Source organism: Setaria viridis, chromosome 9 (assembly GCF_005286985.2).
Source record: "Setaria viridis chromosome 9, Setaria_viridis_v4.0, whole genome shotgun sequence".
NCBI lineage: Eukaryota > Viridiplantae > Streptophyta > Magnoliopsida > Poales > Poaceae > Setaria > Setaria viridis.
In genome coordinates this window covers 7,047,341-7,065,632 of record NC_048271.2, presented here as the reverse complement: position 1 = coordinate 7,065,632, position 18,292 = coordinate 7,047,341, and the positions used below count along the sequence as shown (strand labels likewise).

The following is an 18,292-nucleotide window of genomic DNA, read 5'->3' as shown; positions in this document are numbered from 1 at the left end:
ATTCGAGACTTGAGCGAGTGTGTAGGACCATGTTGGGAGTGCAATCCAAATGATTTAGACTTGCTTGAGTTGATTAAGGCTCGTCTCCTTGTTGCCGAGTTCTTGAGCACTACTCCGTACAAACCACATACTTAATATGGGAATGGTAAGCCAAGTAGTATAAGTTGCACTTTGTCTTGACCGAATTTGGCGTGGGATGGGATGAGGTGTGATCGGCCATGTCTAGTGCATCTATACATTTCCGGTTGTTCGTTCATAGTCGGGTGTAGGTATGTGAACGGTCGGGGGCATGAGTCAACACTTATCCTAGGCCAAGGATATGGTCGTTGGTCTTGTGCCTCGTGTGGGAAAAGTTGTACACCCCTGCAGGGTTCCAATATATTGCAATAGCTGCACTCTCGGTCACTGAGCACGCTCTTGATACCCTGCTTCATTGTAGAGTTTCGTGAAGAGCTTATGGAAGATTGAGCTCATGACTGCATGATCACTTTACTACTTATGCAATTGTATTGGTGCTTTACTACTTATGCAATTGTATTGGTGCTTGATATAGAAAGTAGATGCCATGTATTTTACTTATTCACTTGATAAATTATGCTCACATTTTTATGGTCTAATGTTAAAACTTGACAAACCTCGTGCATCCACCAAATATATAGTGTTATGGATAAGTCTTGCAAGTACACAATGTACTTATGGTGCTACCGTTAAGTTGTTTTGCAGGTTTCCTTCTTGTGAGTGATTGCCACATTCATCCCGCCAGATCCGGCAAAGTTGATGAATGGTGGAGGTCGCTCTAAGCTCGTGCAGGTGGTGTCTTATGGGCAAAAACATCATTATTGCACCTTATTATCTTATATCTCCCCGGTGCATTTTAACTCTTAATCTAAGAAAAACGTGATAGGATAGCCATGTAGACTTAGACTACATCTAAGTTGGTTAAGAACCTCACTTTAATTGGTGAAAACTCTCATCTCTAGTTGTTATATTTTTGTAATTGTAATTTGTGAAATATTGTAAGATGATCGAGACTTGTGAACTAAAGTTTAAAATTTACTGTGATATGTATCCTTGTGATGGTTGCCATCATGTAAAACGGTATGCGGGTTGTTTAAGGACGATGCTCAAGGCACATACCGGAGATTACTAGGATTATTTCAATTAAGTCGGGTCGATCAATGGATGATAACTTAGTTTAGTTGAGATAATTTGGACAGTTCCTTGTGAGCATTTCGATATTAGAAATGGCATGTAAAAAAGTTCAGGGCCAAGATGACAAAAAAATCAATTTATGGTTGTTCAGATTAAGTTTTGGCAAGAAACGAGTCCGTGCGCAGGATTTTCAAAAGTCTATACCATTTCGGTGATAGCTAGCGCGACCTCCATTCAAAATCGCGAAGTCGTTTCCAACTGGAATTCGAATTTCGAGGTGCCCAGTTAGCACGAGCGCTGGGCAAACTCCACCTGGCGCCAGCCTCTTCCAAACGTGCCGGCCCATCCATCGGCCCCCCGCCCGAATCTCCGCGCACGCCCCCTGGACGCTGGACCGAGCCCGAGCCATGCCGCGGCGCCGGCGCCGCAGGTTGTTGTCCGCACGCACAGGCACGCACGTCGGGGCGCCGTCTCGTCCGCCCGCGAGTGGGAGGCCACTGTTCCCTCTCGCACCGGGTCGTGTGGCGGGGGGCGTGGGGCCAGGGTGTGGGCCCGCGGTTCCCGGGGCCGGGGGGACGCCGAGCGCGCTCCTCCGCTCGCGCAGCGCCAGCGACAGCCCCGCGCCGTGGCTTATATACACCCCCCTTCCCAACCCTACCGCTCCATCACCACCGCTTCGCCCTCTCCTCTCCTCTCCTCTCCTCCCCATCTTCCCCCCAGCCGCGAGCTCGCCGCCCGCTCCCCACCTCCTCGCCGCGGATCCTCCACTACTCCGGTAACGATCTTCGCCACTCATTCACCCTGTGTCCCTCGCTAGAGTCTCCCCTTCCTCCCTACCGCCGCCCCGCGCGGGCGCGGTACGGTGCTCTCAGATCCGCCCGGCATTGCTCGCTCGGGCCGATCCGATCTCGCATTTGCGCGCTCCCGCCGCGGATCCGGCCGGATCTCGCGGAAATGGGGCGCGGGTTTCTTTGGCATGCTGTAGATCTGCTTGTTTCGGCTCGTGATCTGGAGGCGCCTCGGGCGTTTCGGTAACGAAATGACCTGATCTGTGGTGGGGTTGGGGAATGCCATTTATTAGTTCGTTAATTGCTGGTTTTCTGGTATCTTATTGGGAGGGTTCAATTGATGCCTTTAGAGTAGATTTTGTATGTAGAGCAAACAATGGAAACAAATCATCGATAGCTTTGCAATTTGCCTGCTTTGCTTATTTAATTCCTGCTTGATTTGACAAATGTGGCATCGTGCGAGCTTTCCTGTAGGTAGAAAATGGCTGACGCGGAGGACATTCAGCCTCTCGTCTGCGACAATGGTACCGGTATGGTGAAGGTGAGCGACCGTTTTGATTTCCGAAACACTTTTTTTCTTCAGTTGGTTACTGCTAAGGCTCTAACAACAGCAATGTGCTTGTTTGCTCTTGATGGCAGGCTGGGTTCGCCGGGGACGACGCCCCGAGGGCCGTCTTCCCCAGCATCGTGGGGCGCCCACGCCACACCGGTGTCATGGTCGGGATGGGGCAGAAGGACGCCTACGTCGGTGACGAGGCCCAGTCGAAGAGGGGTATCCTGACCCTCAAGTACCCCATCGAGCACGGCATCGTCAGCAACTGGGACGACATGGAGAAGATCTGGCATCACACCTTCTACAACGAGCTCCGTGTGGCTCCCGAGGAGCACCCTGTCCTCCTCACTGAGGCGCCCCTCAACCCCAAGGCTAACCGTGAGAAGATGACCCAGATCATGTTCGAGACCTTCAACACCCCTGCTATGTACGTCGCCATCCAGGCCGTCCTCTCGCTGTATGCCAGTGGTCGTACCACAGGTGAGCTGATTTGATTCTCTACTGAACTGTAGCCTTTTGAAATTTTAGAGATCTTGGAAAATGTTCATATGTAAACATTGATCTTGACAAATTTGATGAATCAACCTAACAAACAAATTATGCTGCTTTGAATAAGCACTTTTCAAATCTGATTTGCTCCAATTGTCACTAACATTCGAAATCTCTTTACCCCTCAGGTATCGTGCTCGACTCTGGAGATGGTGTCAGCCACACTGTCCCCATCTACGAGGGATACGCCCTCCCCCACGCTATCCTTCGTCTCGACCTTGCTGGCCGTGATCTCACTGACTACCTCATGAAGATCCTGACTGAGCGCGGCTACTCCTTCACCACCACCGCTGAGCGGGAAATTGTCAGGGACATGAAGGAGAAGCTTGCCTACATTGCCCTGGACTACGACCAGGAGATGGAGACTGCCAAGACCAGCTCTTCTGTGGAGAAGAGCTACGAGCTTCCTGATGGACAGGTCATCACCATTGGCGCTGAGCGCTTCCGCTGCCCTGAGGTCCTCTTCCAGCCATCTTTCATTGGGATGGAAGCTGCTGGTATCCACGAGACTACCTACAACTCCATCATGAAGTGTGACGTGGATATTAGGAAGGATCTATACGGCAACATCGTCCTCTCTGGTGGTACCACCATGTTCCCTGGCATTGCTGACAGGATGAGCAAGGAGATCACTGCCTTGGCTCCTAGCAGCATGAAGATCAAGGTGGTTGCTCCTCCAGAAAGGAAGTACAGTGTCTGGATTGGAGGATCCATCTTGGCATCGCTCAGCACCTTTCAGCAGGTAAATAAACATTGCTTTAATAAACAGCACTCCAATTTCCTCAAGGTTAATCTATTTGCTTACAAGTTTGCTTGCAACTGCAGATGTGGATTGCCAAGGCTGAGTACGACGAGTCTGGCCCGTCCATCGTGCACAGGAAATGCTTCTAATTCTTCGGCAATTCTTTGGGCCCAAGAAATGCAAGCTGAGAGGAGCCATTATCGCCAGCCTCCTTCCCCATTTCTTTCTCTTTTTGTTACTGTTTCTTCATTAGCGTGGACAAAGTTTCCGGCCAGTCTATCTGCGATCGTTTTCTTCTATTCATCAAGACTGTAATATCTATTGCTACCTATGCTTCTCACTTGTGATTTTGGACACATATGTTCGGTTTATTCAATTTTAATGAGATGCCTGATGAGGCTACTAGCAAATACATATGGTGTTCTGATTGTCATTGGTTATTGATGTCTTATGAAATGAATGAATAATATCAAAATTTGAGCTCTCTATCTGTGATGCTACATGAGCATGAGCCTTTTGTCGTGGAATTTTGGTGCCTTTGGCCATGCTGTAACTTGTGCCTCTTTGTATCTGTTTTCTGATTGATGAGCCCCCCCAGTTCACTTCCATCAGATTCCCTCCTGTCTTGGGTGCTGTGCTGTTGCATGCATCTCAGATAATTCTACTTTCTACTCCCTCCGAGCGTGCCCTCCCTTCGAGGGCATGCTTCCCATGAGTAGGCTTTGCTGCTCAAAAGTTGGGATGAGGAATCTTCTCTCTTTTCTTCAAACAAAACGCGAGGGAGCCTGGAACCATGTGATGCTTTGGCTGTCGTCTGGTTTTCTGCAAGGTATACATTAGTATATTGTGGGCCTCTTAGCTCGTTCCAAATGGGATGATGGTACGCACTTGGCCAATTGCCAAGTCTTCGACAGATTGGATGAGCCTTCACCTGATCTGGTCAATGTGAGTGCATCTTTGCACGTTATGTGTCCAAAGAATGCTACTCATGTCACATCTTTGCTTTGTGTGTGCTCCACATGTTCCTGCCTCATAGTTTTGCATTGTGTCTTGTACTCTCGTTCGATGGGCGTTGGAAACGGACAAATGGCTTCTACAAGTTACACAACACGGCCGAAGCCACACATAGGACTAAATAACAGGCCTGCAAGTTTCATAGTATTTAAATAGACGACAACAAAATGCTGCCGCTTTCAAAGGTTTGTCTGCGTTTATGTCAGCTTTTCTACTTGACTTTCCAGTCAATGCGAGGCTTAGGTAAATTACATAGAAACGTTTAAATTTGCCCATAACCTGTAAATTTCCTTTTCAGAATAGGCTATCGTACATCTTTAAACGTATCGAAATATCATCATCACAAAGATAACTGTGTTTACCATGTTAGTCTTAAAGTTTTTGCTTGCTAATTGAAGCAACAAATGGGGATGCAGATGGAGATGGGGTCAACGAATGAAACGACAAGAAACTGAATTCGTCAGGGAAATCATCCGTAGCCACAAACACATAGTTCATGAAGCAGAAATTGACGCAACAGAGGAAAGATAGGGCACTGGAAAGCTATCTTTATCTCCATGACTATAGAAAGAATGCACTATAGTGCCATGTTCATCTCATTCTACATCTACTAACAATTTGTTGTTTCATGTTAACAACGTCAGAAAAGGCAGCCTGAAGAGTTCGCTGTGCAAAGGTGAAAACCTCCCCAGATGTTGATCCTTCCCTGGCATATCTAAGGGCATCGTGGCGCAGCTCACTACATCGCAAACATTCATCCAACATAAAACCATTCTTCGCTTCTTTCGTCCACCGTTTGAGTATGTAAAACTCTGGTATGGCACGCACACCAAGAGCTAAGAATAACCTCAGTATATGCCGACATAAAATACCAGAACTCTCGAACTTACAGCAACTGCATTGAGCTCTCTTGTCAATGGTGTCATAGCTGACGGTGAATGAAGATTCAGCGTCCTCCTTTGTTAAGGATGTTGCAACTTTTATGCACAGCAATCGGCCCATCATTGTTAAGGCTGGAAACGTAATATCCTAATGATTCGACGAATTCCTCCTCAAAGATGTTAAAGACAGTTCTCGTGTATATTTCTGACACCTGTTTCAACATGTTTGAGGGAGTTCTTAAAATAGGTCTGGTAAAAGATGTGGCCAGATCTTCCAGAGCTTCCTTCTCTGCCCATCCAGCCATCACATGTTCAAATAATGAGATGAAGATTGGCAAAGTTGTTGTTTTGTTGAAGTATTTCTTGAAGAAGCTTGCCAAGCTTTCAGGTCTCTGAGTTGCTGAAAGTTCAGCAGTAAAAACATCTTTGAAGTACACAGGAACCCATCTTTGTCAAATTCTGTATAGATACTGGAGCCATAGGTTGTCTGCCAGATCAAATTTATCAAGGATCTTCTTCCAACTTGACTCAAATATTTCAGTTGTTTCAGGCTCATGAATGCACACAACAAATTCCTCTTCAAAAGAAGCACATCTAGAATATACGTTTACCAAATTTTCCTTGCATCTGTTTAATATCTGAGAAGTACAATACAGAAGGTGTGTCTGAGGAAATACTTTTGCTGCTGCTGAACCAATGGCTTCAATATAACTTGTAGCTAATGATGTAGGATGGTGTGAACCCATTGCTGCAATCCAGTTTTGAAAGAACCAAATGTAAGAGGATTCTGTGAAATCAGTAAGTAATGCACAACCAAATACTACACTTTGCAGGCAATGTACCAGTTAACAAAACTAATGGCAAAAAGTTGTCATTCTCTACAAAAGATGTCTCAAGTCTAACACCATCCCCAAAATAGCAGTACGATGTTCTAACTTTGGCATCAGCCCAGAAGGCATGTGTCAAGCAATCATTTTTGTCAACCTGAAATGCATATGAAAATGTAGGATTCTCAGTATTCAGCCGCTTGAAGTATCCAAGAAGCTTTTGGGTATCATCCAGCCCAAAATCACAACGGCAAGGTTCTATCATTTCTTGATTATTTGGAGATAGTTCCTCAAAATTTCTTCCCAATTCTCCAAGCTGTGGATTCATGGTTGGTGCAATCCAATTTCCTTGAAGAACACTAGTCTTTGCAAGAACAACAACCTCACTATTTGACTGAATGTAATGTACTTCATCTTGTACAGCAGCCAACTCATGTGTATGCGCCAAGAAAAGCTTGGAAACAACCCATTTATCCTGTTCTCTTTTTACTATCTCAAATGATGCTTTGCAGCCTTCTTTTGTAGCAGCCCGATTTCTCTTTCTCTTGTTCTCGTTATTATTTTCTTCACAGGGATCAGCCCCTTCTTTGGTGCAATTAAAGCGCCACATTACAAATGTCCCATCCTTAGGTGAACAGCAGGATAATCTGATTCGCACTTCAAAGCCCATACGGCTGGCATAGGCATAATAGAATGTCTAGGCAGCTTCATGAGAAGGAAACTCCATTCCTACAAATGGTTCGAACTGTGCATATTTCTCAGGTGCAACGTATCTCACTATGCTTGGAGCTTCCAAGACATGATTGTGTTCTTTGATCAACTTGATCACAACTCACCACCCATAGTACTTCTGTGTTACTTCAATCATTGCATGACAACCCTCCCTTATTGTTGCATGACTTCTCTCTCTCTTACCAGTGTCATAGTTTTGCTTCTTATTATGGAAATCCTCCTTCGAACACACGAAACGCCTCATGATAATAGACTCATCATTCCTTGAGTGCCTGGACTTGCTAATGCGCACAGAGAAACCTACCTGACTAGCGTAAGCTATGTAGAACACCTTTGCAGCTTCCTCTTATTCAAACTCCATGCCAACAAAAGGTTCACCATTTTCCAGGTTTTCTTTGCTGGGATTACTATTCATGTCAACCAGATCACTGATGATGCCATCTGGTTTTCAATGTGATCATCATCAAGAATCAAGATCGACATTTTGGTCCCTTACTGAATCATCTTCATTTTTTAGCATAGAAGGTGTGTTTCCAGAACCATGAGTCGTATATCCTGGAAAGGGAATGGCAGATCGAATTCATTCCATCCATTGAACTGCACATGCAAAAAGTACGTAATGTAGAAATAGTTGACGTAGATAATTAACTAACTGAAAGAGATCCTGCCATTTAGACATCATTGAAAGCCTCAGGCTACAGACTGCATGCTTAAATTTACACAATCAAGAATACTCAGATGCTACAACATAATATTACGGTAGTGTAGTTCTCAAGCATGGCAACCTCCAAGGCTTTTGTCCTTTTCCATCTAGAACTAAACAACCGCCACCGAGACAAGCATAAAGATCTAAATTTTTCTCAAGGTGGCTACAAATTATGAAGTCAGTATTCTATAGCATAGAAGAAAGGTACCATATTATAGAGTTGAAACTATGAAAATATAATAAAATATATTCAACTACCATTTAAGCCTCTAATTCATACATCTCAAAGCAATTATATTTACTTTATGGCGCCATCAAAGATCTTTAATTATTCGTCCTCCAAGGTATTACTAGGAACCATGCCCTGAACCAGGAATTCAATTATTAAGTTTAACCTGAGGAAAAGGGATATGGAAGAAAAAGTTGTCAACTACACAAATCTTAACAAGCAAGCAGACTGGTTTATAATGTAAATTTATCACATTATAATTTCAGTAATTATGTTACAGACTGCAGAGATGTTAAGAGTCAAGGTGACCAACCAGATGGGAGCTACATAGGCTCCATGATGTTGGTTTTGATACTTCAGTGTCACTAATTTACATTTCTTGGGTAAAAAACACACAGTCAGTGTTTCCTCCACAGACCTTCAAATGGTGAGATTAGGATGAACAATACCAGCCAGGACACGACAGACGACTATACGAGCATATATATTGCAGAAGAGGAGCACAAGCTATGGGCAACCACAGGTGCAGATTTAGTTGCCAGCAACTAGATCTGAACAAAGGGACACATTGGATTATGACAGGCACACTTGCCAAATGCTATCAATCAGCCATCAGTTTCTAGACTAGCATAGTTCTTTGCACACACCAGGAAAAATGAGCCACGATACAGTATTGGTGCTGCTCAAAGGACAAAGCAAAGTAGTCTTTGTCTGCACCGTTGAATGGTATTCTAATCTGGGACGTATTTCAAAACAGTAGTAGGTGTGCTGATAACAACAGAAAGGTGATTTTTCACCATGGCAAAATCAATAAAAGAGTTCAAGGCTTATTGTACGAACAAAGTTAACTGATGCATTTGTAACATTTCTGAAAATATAAAAACAATACAAATGGACTAAAAGGGTACTTCATTTCTTTATTTGCTCAGATGAAAGCAAATCTTATAGCAACTGACAAAAAATACAAATACAGACTAGCGTCCTAGTTTGCAGATCTAGAAGGGAACTTTCTCTGTTCAGGAAGTCCTTTGTCCAGTGAATCTCTGTTAAAATGAGCGACTGCCTATCATTCGATCTCTCTAGTATCAAGACACTAGTTAATGTGAGCAACGAGGTCAGTGTGGTTTTTCTTTATGGATGTAAGGATGGAAGCGTAGATGCTTGCAAGATTCCATAACCAAGAAAATGAAACCCCAGGCCATAGCACTTTGGATGCTGTCCGGGTTTTCTTGAGCCACTGACAGCATCGCGAAGTAATCCAGTTCCAGAACCTCCAAAAGTTTGCGAGCTCCGAACTGAGCTCACTTTCACGCAACAAAGAAAGCTTGACAGTACCGCTTGGTTCCTTGCTCGCTGTAAGAACCCCAGGCCCCAACCCCAGCAGCACCCAATTCAGTTCAAAGCCGCCACCGTCTCTTCTTTTCGGGGATAAAATAGTCGACACCATTTTGAGACAAATATCCCGCCGAGCAGACCAAAATCCATCGACCGGAGCCCCGAAGCGGCGCCCATTTGATCAGAGAGACAGCAGCGAGCAATCCGCGCGCGGACGTTACGCAACGCAATCGGTGGAACAGGTACAGGTACAGCGAGCGAGGGTAAGGAGAGGGACGAGTCACCTTGAGCCGCTGGAGAACGGCACGGAACTAACCACCACGGCCGGCAGCGGCGGTCTCGTGAGAAGCTAGGGCTGCGGCCGCCACCCACCACCAGTCCACCGCCTCCTCAGTCCTACTCCGCGCCGCCGGCTTTCCCTTGCTCGCTCTGGCTTGTCTCGTAGCGGCGGTTAGCCCCGTCGCGTCTTGGCTTGGCGTGTGTGGCAGCGTGGGAGGAGAGAGTGCGAACGACAAGCGGCGACGGTGCCCCTGGGCTCTAGAGAGTTGTGGCCTGATGGGGTGGAGTTGAGGCCCATTTGACTTAGTTTGACCCTAATTATAGAGGCCAAAATTCAGTGAAAGTGAGAGAGAAGCCCATCGCGGCGTCATGCCAACAGAAAAAGGTCCACCAAAACGCAGCAAGGGGACCGTCGCGCTCGCGCACCAGTATGGCCCAAATCCCCTTCCTGACTTTTCTTATTTAAAAATTTATTCCAAACATATAAAAATATAATTCATATTTAAAATACCTTTGATAATAAAGCAAATTACAAACAAACAAATGATACTAACACCAATTTTTTGAATAAGATGAATGGTCAAGCATTACAAGAAAATGTTAACAGCGACAAATGTTTGATACGGAGGGAGTACTAGGCTTCCTTCCTTATTAAATGACATAATAAATTTATAATGCTTGTGATTTATTTCAAGAAGCAAAGGTGTAGCTCGTCCGAAGCCCTGCTCCTTCACCCCAATGTATAATAAATTATACCTTTTGACATAATATGGTCTTATGAATTGACTTTTAACTATTATTATCATAAAAAATAATATACTTATAAAATATTTAAAAATAAATGTTAAAATATTAATATTTTTAAAGATGAACATGTTGCATAACTTTATCTGTTTAATATTAAGTACTCCACCTGTTCCAAATTATTTATCCTTTAGGTCTATTTTAAATTAAACTCATCTAATTTGATTAGATTTATAGAAAAAGTATAAATAGTACCAACATTGACAGTATTAAATCATTTTTTATTAAATCCACCAAGAAATACATATTGACAGTTGGTATTGTGGAAATTAACGTACTTTTATGTACATTTGATTAAAGTTAGAGAGATTTAACTTAGTATTATACTAAAGTCGTTCAATAATTTGGAACAGAGGAAGTACTTAAATTATATATTGCTATATATTGCTAGTGATAGCTTTGCTGATTAGACCTCATTTTATCCAAAAATATGGGTATTTATCACTAAAGATTGTATTTCGGCTAGTCCATGTACGAGGCAAATGTGGAGGATCGTCATCCCTATTTATTGGTTGAAAATAGCTAATTAAGGGTGTAGATGGGGATATATTACCACGATTCACCGCACACATGTAAGGGAAGTTGGGATAGTTTTCTTAGCAATCAATAGCCTAACATGTAATAAGCAATTTGCTAAGGTGCAGGAGCGTATCATGTCTATGCAACAACCAAGGAAAGGAGAATGGGGTAGGGAGATGAAAGGAGAGAGGAGGAAGGCGATTTGATGATAATTTATTCTGAAGAAGAAACTAAAGGACCTCGTGATAATCTTTCTGAAGCTAGCTAGCTCGCGATGTGCCCTGGCAAGGCTACAAGAACTCCAGACAAAATCTAAGCTACACACATATTCGATCCGGGGCGCACACAAAATTTAACCCTTTACAATTGTACATGATGTTGCCAGCTTAAAGAATCGCATCGATTTGTGAATCCTAGATATGATATTCCCAGCCTTGGGAAAGTTGTCGCTGTTGCGGACAGAAAGCCATGTAGTATTCGCCATTCTTTGATCCGTTCAGATTTTCCGAGTAGTGGAGGAGAGTGACGACGATGATACGCGCAAATCATGGAGTCACGGTGTTAATAAGGCCCTAGGTTCCGGTTCCTCCTAAAATAGGAGCTATTTTTGTTTTCAGCTTCTCCGTATAAAATGGATCCAGCTTCTACAGTGCTTTAAGGGTAAAGCCGTTTTTTTACCAATAGAGCTTCAACCGGAACTATAGGAAAAGCTAGAACTAGAGCCTTACCAAAGAAGCCCCAAGTGATTAAACGCAGCAAAAAGCACAGATCGAGTCGTTCGTGCATCGTCCTCGTCCCTTTGCATACTTCGAACCACGTGGGGCCAGCAGCCATGACCAGCTGCACGCAATGCTGCATGCCCCGTAGTGGCGCGAACGTTCTGCGGTCACGTTTTGCCTCCTACCGAGGCTGCAAGATCTCGCGGGGGAACCGTTCACTGCACCTCTCTAACGGCACACTAGAATCTCGAGCCTGCGGTGCCTATACGATAATGTTTTCTAGTACAACTTGAGTAGCATGTCATGTTCTGTAGCTAATTTTGTGCGTCGTCACCGTCGCGTAGAAGGCTTACAAAAAAGACGCATTCCAACTAGATATATATTCCCTAAAAGTGTAGCTAGATTCTAGACCGCAGCATGGCAACCACAAATCAACCTAAGCGACGATTCACATTGCCGACACTGACCATCAGGAACTCGCACGGGCATATCTTTCCAGCTCGCAAAAGGTCACAGCGGGAGCGTGATAGGATCAGACGTTCAGAGCGACAAGACGGTTCATGGCAAAGCACCACCATAATCACGCGCGCGAACCCCCTAAACACGCCCGAATGCAGCGCACCTCTGACCTCCCCCCTTCGGCGGTTTGTGCGTGGGCTCTCCCGCGCCGTGGCCTGTCGCGGCAGGGAGTCGCGCTCGCAGTCGCAGGGGCGCGCCACCCCCACACAGGGAGTCGCACCGGTGCCGCACGGGTCGGGAGGAGCCGAGGAGAGGTTCGTGCGCGCCCGGGTCATGGGGCGAGGAAGATCTGCCCCCTCCATGTCCCGGGCGCGTCCGTTGCCCGTCGGCCCGCCCGTGGATCGCGTGGCCGCCGCCGCAACCCGAGCCGTGAACGTGCGCGGGCGTCCCGGGACACGGCGGCATGAGGCCATGTGCCGCCGACCCGCGCACGGTCCACGCCAGGGGAGGGGTCGGGGTTGGGGTTGGACTCTGGCTGGGAGCGAAAGAAAGGGAGCATGCGGATATGGGGCAAGGGAGAGGACGGTGTCAGGGGTCGTCAGGCGCGGCGGTGTGGCGCGCCCGGGGATAGGGTTGGGTTGCGCTGCTCTGGTCTTGTCAGCAGCTGCTGGTCAGCTGGTGGTAGGTTTGTCGGCGTGCGACTTGGACTCACCCGCTGACAGGCACCTGCCTAGCTGAGCATGCAGCGCTCTAGCTGAGCTGATCAGACATCAGAGGCCTGCTGCAACGTCTAGTTTGAAACGTCAACGTTGTTTCGCAGAACACGAGTTCAAATTCGATGCGGCCTGGTTTGGTTCGTTTAATTATTTTTAAGCATCCTCTTAGATGCTAATTAGGAGTATTAAACGTAGATTATTTACAAAATTCATTACATAAGTGGAGGCTAAACGGCGAAACGAATCTATTAAGCCTAATTAGTTCATGATTTGACAATGTGTTGCTACAGTAAATATTTACTAATGATGGATTAATTAGGTTTAATAGGTTTGTCTCGCTGTTTAGCCTCCACTTATGTAATGGATTTTGTAAATAGCCTACGTTTAATACTCCTAATTAGTATCTAAATATTGAGGTGACACTTGCTTAAAAATAAGCAAAGGAAAACCAAACGCTCCAGGAGTGCACCTGAAATTTCACTACGGACTTTGACAAGACGATCTACAACTACGAGCTACAATCTCTCCTGTTTCAGCATGGCTTGCCACTTTCTATTGCCGGAATTTGCCGGTGCAGAGTGGTTAGTTGAGAAAACTAGCAAGATCTGTAACGGGCACGCAAGCAGTGGAGGATCCGCCACGTCTACAGACGAAATGGCCCGAATAAGTACCACATGTTTCTGTACACTCGAGCTAAAATAAGCGGAGCATAGACCTCTTCAAGGCAAAACCACAAACTATTTCCGCTAAAGAAATCACAGATTATTGGGATTGGCTGCATTGTAGTAGTATACTGTACTTCTTTTTGGTCTTGCAGCTCAAGTTCCAATGCTGATTAGTTATTTAACTACGTAACACGATTTGATTAGTCTTCCTCTTAATCAGTAGCTCGATCCAAGAGAGTTTAAAATAGGTTATGCAGGGGGCAGTGGCACCGACCCACCCGTTTTGTCCATGAGCTAGCTACCAAATTATTCCTCATTAGGCAAGGTTCCATATAAGATAGAGACGTACGATACTAAATTCTATGGTGCATGTATACATATGCTTATATATAGTCTCTCTGGTAAGAGAATGTACAAGCCACAAAAGTCTATGGTGTGTCCACAAATAGGAAGAAGGGTCCCCCCTCCCCAATTAACACCATGGAATGTTCCAATAAGAAAATACAAAATTAGATAGGACAGCAAGGAAAAGGTTAACAATGCATCACACACATAGTAGCAGTATATAAGTTAAAGGTTGTTACTCATATTGTTTTTCCTACTATATTAATAGAAATACACTAAAAAATTATTTTATGCTAGACCCAACACAAATTTATGTTGGATTCCATACATTGTAGACATATATTGGTGCCAAAAGATTTTGTTCAACAAGTTCTCCTCTACTAGTCTAGCAAATTCCTTGAACGTTTGGTTACTCCTAAAATGGCTATGGCTTCTTTGGTGGAGTGGCTTCTTTGGTGAAGCTTCACATGTTGAAAAACGTTTGGTTTCATGAATGGATTGAAGAGGAGGAGCCGGTCGGAGCCAGTATTTCAGGCTCCTCCTGCGCAGTGGAAGTCGAAACCGGCTTCATGAGGTGCTTCATGTATAAATCCGTTTTTTTAAAACTGTTTGGTACGCTAAAGCACTTGTTGAAGCCTCTCCAAAAGTTCTGCCAAGGGGCTTTCAGCCTGTTCGCTTCAGCTTATTCAGCCGGCTTATCAGCCACCAAACAGTGTTTTACTCTCACAACAAATCAGCCGTTTCAGCTTTTCAGCCGGCTTATAAGCTGAAGCGAACAGGCCCTTTGAGTTTGGTCCAAGTTTGACAAGATAGGTAAGAAGTACTGAAGTTGGGCATGCAATGCATGACATTACTAGAGCCGAACATGTGGTAGATCTTGAAAAGATACGGCTCCGAAACATCGCACCTACTACCAGTCTCTTCAAAGAAAATCCAAACAGGAAAGTCAACTACTAGTACTTGGCTCGTGCCGCCTGTGCTCTTGTCCTGAATCACAGCCCAAGATTACAAAGATCGCCAGAGCAGCCATACGAATCTCGACGTGCCCCTAACTGCCAACCCACAACAACATCTCGTCACCACATCATACTGCAGCAGTGCTTGCTCGTAATCATTCACACTAGGCCTTCGATCTCCATCCCAGCAAGGAACTCGGAGATGTTTACAGCTCATATATCCCAGGCGGCACTGGCCTAATCGCTCTCCTCTCGAGCTCCCACGTAGCATGCGCACAACAGCTGCTGCTCGACGAGCCACATGCTAGTGGACTAGTCTTAGTACCTACCGAGAGAGAGAGAGAGAGAGAGAGAGAGAGAGAGAGAGAGAGAGGGAGGGAGGGAGGGAGGAAACCAAGAAGAGAAGGCAGCAAGAAGAAAGAAGGCGAGCGGAGAGGCTGAGGAGAGCGCGCGATGGAGCAGCAGCATCAGGAGCGGCCGCGGGAGGTGTACCGGGAGTGCATGCGCAACCACGCGGCGAAGCTGGGCACCTACGCCTCCGACGGGTGCTGCGAGTACACCCCCGACGACGGTCAGCCCGCCGCGATGCTCTGCGCCGCCTGCGGCTGCCACCGCAACTTCCACCGGAAGGCGTTCCTCGACGCAGCCGCCGGGGCGCCCGGCGGCGGCGGCGCGCATGGGGCAATGCTGGGCTCCCCTGGCGCGCCGGCTGGCTACGGCATGCACATGGCGATGGCTGTCGCCGCCGGCTTGGGCGGGGACGGCGGCGCGCATGGCTCCGCGGGCAGGCGGCGGACGCGGACCAAGTTCACGGAGGAGCAGAAGGAGCGCATGGCGCGGTTCGCGGAGCGGCTCGGCTGGCGGATGCCCAAGCGGGAGCCCGGCCGCGCGCCGGGGGACGACGAGGTGGGGCGCTTCTGCCGGGAGATCGGGGTCACCAGGCAGGTCTTCAAGGTCTGGATGCACAACCACAAGGCCGGCGGCGGCAGCGGTGGCGCGGGCGCCGGTGGCGTCGCTCAGACGTCGTCGTCGACGACGCGTGGCGGCGGTGGCGTTGGAGGAGGAGCAGGGAGCATGTCGCCGGTGATGGGCGGCGACGGCGAGGATGACGAGGAGGTGAGGGGCAGCGAGATGTGCATGTAACCGCCGCACTACGTGCGTGGTGCGTGGCGCGCGCGGGCGGTTGCAATGGCATGGCATGGCTGCGATCGATGATTAACAACCTCCTTTTGCTGCTGATTCCTTTTGGTGATTTTGCTTCGGTGAGTTCATGATTGATGATGATGATGATGGATTCATTGTTCAAACGGCTCTACTGATGCTGTGCTATTGTGATCATTCATTCATTTATATGTTCATGGTCTCTTGCTTTCCTGTCTTGTCACTACTCACTAGCACTACTACCTATGTCACCATGAAATTTAAGTTCAGTGATACACATGAACATCGAATTTGATGGATGCAATAAAGCTGGAGGCCTGTAAAAGGAAAGCAGTATAGTCTAAGATGAACTTGCCTTAAAAGCACTTGTCTGGCTTCATGAATTTGAATTTTTATGCATAGATAGATTACATTCAGATTCTACAAACGTATATTCAATCTGCCGAGGAAAAAATACCAACATTCGCTAGGATCTCTAGGACAAGACAGCAACAAATATTTGAGAATTTTAAATGCTACCGACAAAATTCATGAAATACCAATCAGAACTTGAAAGTACTATTTCGCGGAATACCATGAGAAACTTCGTGAAAATACCACCCGACTCCGAAAGAATGTTGTAGCGTGACTGAAATACCCACACCAAGTAGTTTAATAATCTCATGGGGCTATCTTTCATTTATTCTCGGATGTTTTTTTGGTGTCATATCTTCTTCGATTATGTCATGTAGATACACAATGGGAAGTACCTATAATGACTGATCAAGGAGCTAAATCAAAATTAACAAACATTTGAGCCTTTCATTGCAGGGTTTACTAATAAATCGTCCACGCACTAGAACCCTAGCAGTTCATGTAGCATCTCACATTCTCACTAACAAGCACATTTTTTAAGGAAATGAAATGGCATAACTCTGATGCACGTACGCCCGTGGAGAGTTTAGCTTGCTATTTCCCCAAAGTCATGACAATCATATGGTCTCTTCTGCCATTTTATAGAAAGTAATGCTAAGACTCCGATGGTTTGACGCCTCAACGTATATTTCAATAATTAAATATCGATGTTGCAACTATTGTTCGCACATGTTTCATACTGAATATTGCATGAAATATAGTGTTGATGTTGCGGTGTGAATTTTTCTATCCCAGAGTCAACGATGAAGCCATTTTTTTCACATATTTTTTAATGTTGCAATCATAGATTTTTCAATATTGCAGATATTTTATTTCGATGTTGGAAGACGTCCACGCGCTAGCAGTGACGTTTATAGAATTTTATAGAATTTGCGCTTCTCTTTTGTCACTGCCATGTTGTACAAAGTGCCATACTCTTGATTCTTGAAAGACCGCGTGAACTCTTTTGAGTTCCTGCAGAATTTTTTTTAGGGCAATTTTTTTGAGGGTATTTCCTGCAGAAGTTTCACACTCAAAACATGTGCCCACACCAAAGGCGTCATCGTCGCATAATAACACTGCGGCGCTTGTGTTTACGGGTACAGACACCATGGACGACGGACGACATAAAGCGAAGCGAGGCTCGGGTACGTTGCATCTTTGATATGCTTGATTGACTTGTCCCGAATGCACATCGGATCTCTGAAATGAGACAGCGCGAATCCAACGCCCATCACTCTGTGCCAGTGTGCGTTTCACGGACAATGGAGATCCCTGCAACGTGCAACCGTTGTGAGTAGTGAGGAGTGACTAGTGAGTATGAGTAGTGTAGTCAGTAGTGAGTAGTGACTGCTCACGGAATAACCATTTTCGTCCCTCAGCTTTAGGCTGAGGTTCAAATTGGTCCCTAAATTCCCTACTATCAAACTGCTTACCACTGTATGTCCTCATATTGTTTGGGCTTAACTTCATCACTAGTGCATATATGATATCTGCACATTTTGGAACTGATCGGCGTCAACATTGTTCCTTTTCAATGGTTCTTTTGCTTTGGGTTGATTTAGATGCATGAATGAAGGGGATGGCGGTTTTGGATGTAGAAAGGGCATGGCGGTTTTGGATGGAGATGAAATGTCACCAAACGCACCACCAGTTGGTCTTGTTTAGATGCATGAATGAAGTCTTATTAGGAATGAAATGTCACCATGGCATGCACAAGATGCATGAATGAAGTCTTAATTAGCATATGCTACCAAATCAAGAAGCC

General features: G+C 45.7%; 2 protein-coding genes and 1 pseudogene across 2 annotated transcripts; 2 read left to right on the top strand and 1 right to left on the bottom strand.

Moving 5' to 3' along the window:
- The first annotated feature begins 1,772 nt into the window (after positions 1–1,772).
- LOC117837339 (actin-1) lies at positions 1,773–4,196 on the top strand. Its single transcript, XM_034716944.2, has 5 exons — positions 1,773–1,927; positions 2,415–2,481; positions 2,580–2,973; positions 3,171–3,784; positions 3,868–4,196. Exons 2-5 carry the CDS (start codon positions 2,422–2,424, stop codon positions 3,931–3,933), a joined length of 1,134 nt encoding a protein of 377 aa, XP_034572835.1. The 5' UTR covers positions 1,773–1,927; positions 2,415–2,421; the 3' UTR covers positions 3,934–4,196.
- A 1,036-nt stretch (positions 4,197–5,232) lies between these two features.
- LOC117837340 (protein FAR1-RELATED SEQUENCE 5-like) lies at positions 5,233–10,019 on the bottom strand (annotated as a pseudogene).
- Positions 10,020–15,334: 5,315 nt separating this feature from the next.
- On the top strand, positions 15,335–16,461 carry LOC117836974 (zinc-finger homeodomain protein 11). The gene has a single exon (XM_034716504.2). The coding sequence runs from the start codon at positions 15,424–15,426 to the stop codon at positions 16,111–16,113; it is 690 nt and encodes a 229-aa protein (XP_034572395.1). The 5' UTR covers positions 15,335–15,423; the 3' UTR covers positions 16,114–16,461.
- The last annotated feature ends 1,831 nt before the right edge of the window (positions 16,462–18,292 follow it).

Coding starts and splice junctions, on each gene's coding strand:
- LOC117837339 (XM_034716944.2), top strand. CDS start 2,422: ATGGCTGACGCGGAGGACATTCAGCCTCTCGTCTGCGACAATGGTACC. Junction 2,974..3,170: donor TGCCAGTGGTCGTACCACAG/GTGAGCTGATTT, acceptor TTTACCCCTCAG/GTATCGTGCTCGACTCTGGA. Junction 3,785..3,867: donor CGCTCAGCACCTTTCAGCAG/GTAAATAAACAT, acceptor TTGCAACTGCAG/ATGTGGATTGCCAAGGCTGA.
- LOC117836974 (XM_034716504.2), top strand. CDS start 15,424: ATGGAGCAGCAGCATCAGGAGCGGCCGCGGGAGGTGTACCGGGAGTGC.